The sequence below is a fragment of the Centruroides sculpturatus genome, unplaced genomic scaffold, assembly GCF_000671375.1.
Source record: "Centruroides sculpturatus isolate CEXI.00-Female unplaced genomic scaffold, Cexi_2.0 scaffold1734, whole genome shotgun sequence".
Lineage (NCBI taxonomy): Eukaryota > Metazoa > Arthropoda > Arachnida > Scorpiones > Buthidae > Centruroides > Centruroides sculpturatus.
This window is the reverse complement of record NW_019385912.1, coordinates 50,210-51,358: the sequence shown is the minus strand read 5'-3', so window position 1 is coordinate 51,358 and position 1,149 is coordinate 50,210. Positions and strand designations below refer to the sequence as shown.

At 26.8% G+C, this 1,149-nt stretch overlaps 1 protein-coding gene across 1 annotated transcript; it reads right to left on the bottom strand.

Moving 5' to 3' along the window:
• Positions 1 to 155: 155 nt before the first annotated feature.
• Positions 156 to 794, bottom strand: LOC111612542. Its single transcript, XM_023353772.1, has 2 exons — positions 640 to 794; positions 156 to 406 (listed from the first exon to the last, which is right to left on the bottom strand). Exons 1-2 carry the CDS (start codon positions 784 to 786, stop codon positions 218 to 220), a joined length of 336 nt encoding a protein of 111 aa, XP_023209540.1. The 5' UTR covers positions 787 to 794; the 3' UTR covers positions 156 to 217.
• Positions 795 to 1,149: the final 355 nt, after the last annotated feature.

Here is a 1,149-nt window from a genome sequence, read left to right as displayed (position 1 = left end):
ATCGAAAGTGTTTTTGACGAAATAAATGGAATCTTTGTAGAAATGAATGATCTATTTCTGAATTGTTTCGAATATAATAAACTACGGCATACAACACACGTGACAGACTGCAAATGGATAACAAATATTAAGTTTTATAATTTAAATAAATTTAAACAGAATGAGTTTAACATTAAAAGATTTCTTAATAATTTTTAACAAATTATTTTATAATTCTTTATAATCTGTTTGTAACCTCACCTTCATCCAATTTAATACTGACGTCATCGTCTTCGTTCTCCTCATATATTATTTTTTTGACCAATGAATGCTTCTCTAAAAATAAAAACTCTTTCTTTAAAGGTCTGTTTTCACAACTAGTAGTTTCCAGAAACCAGAAATCACCCTCCTCTTCTTCATCGGAATTCTGTAAAAAGTAAAAAAGTTTTCATTCCTAATAGAATAATCTTACAGTAGTCGAAATGTTCTTTTATTACTCGGAAAAAACATCATTTATTAAATAATAAAGAATTTGCAGCCATTACAAACAACACTTTCTATAACATTGTGCATTTCTCGTGTTGTGTTTTTAGTTTTAAACTTGTAGATGATGAGAATTATTAAATTATTTTTAATTATTTGCATTGAATTGTAACTTACAGAAGACGACATTTCTGTTTCTTCCGGAAAATCTGCATTAATATCAGATGTCAGTCGCAGGATTGCATTAACTATATTTTTAAAACTATCTTCCGCACTATCATCCTTCTCACACGTGGAATATTCAATTGTATTTCGTACGTCCATTTGAAAATTATAAACTAGACAATAAAAGTAAACGCAATAAACACATTAATTCGTATAAGTTTTTCGCGTGAATTCAATAATTACATAAGAATTTGAAAGAGAAAAACAAAGGATATGACAAACAGTTTACACTAAATAAACAGATGAAATTCTTATTGTTGAAACATATTTTGGAAATTTATTCCATTGAAAATCCACAAAAATAAAACAAAAATTTAGCAAAAGTCAATTTATTTTTGTCATAAATATTACATTGTGATTTAATATTATTAATTGTGTGGGAAGTGTACATTGTTACAATCCGTAAAATCAATAATTAATATGCAATATTGCTTACTGAAGAGTTATTCGCGGTGAAGTAAA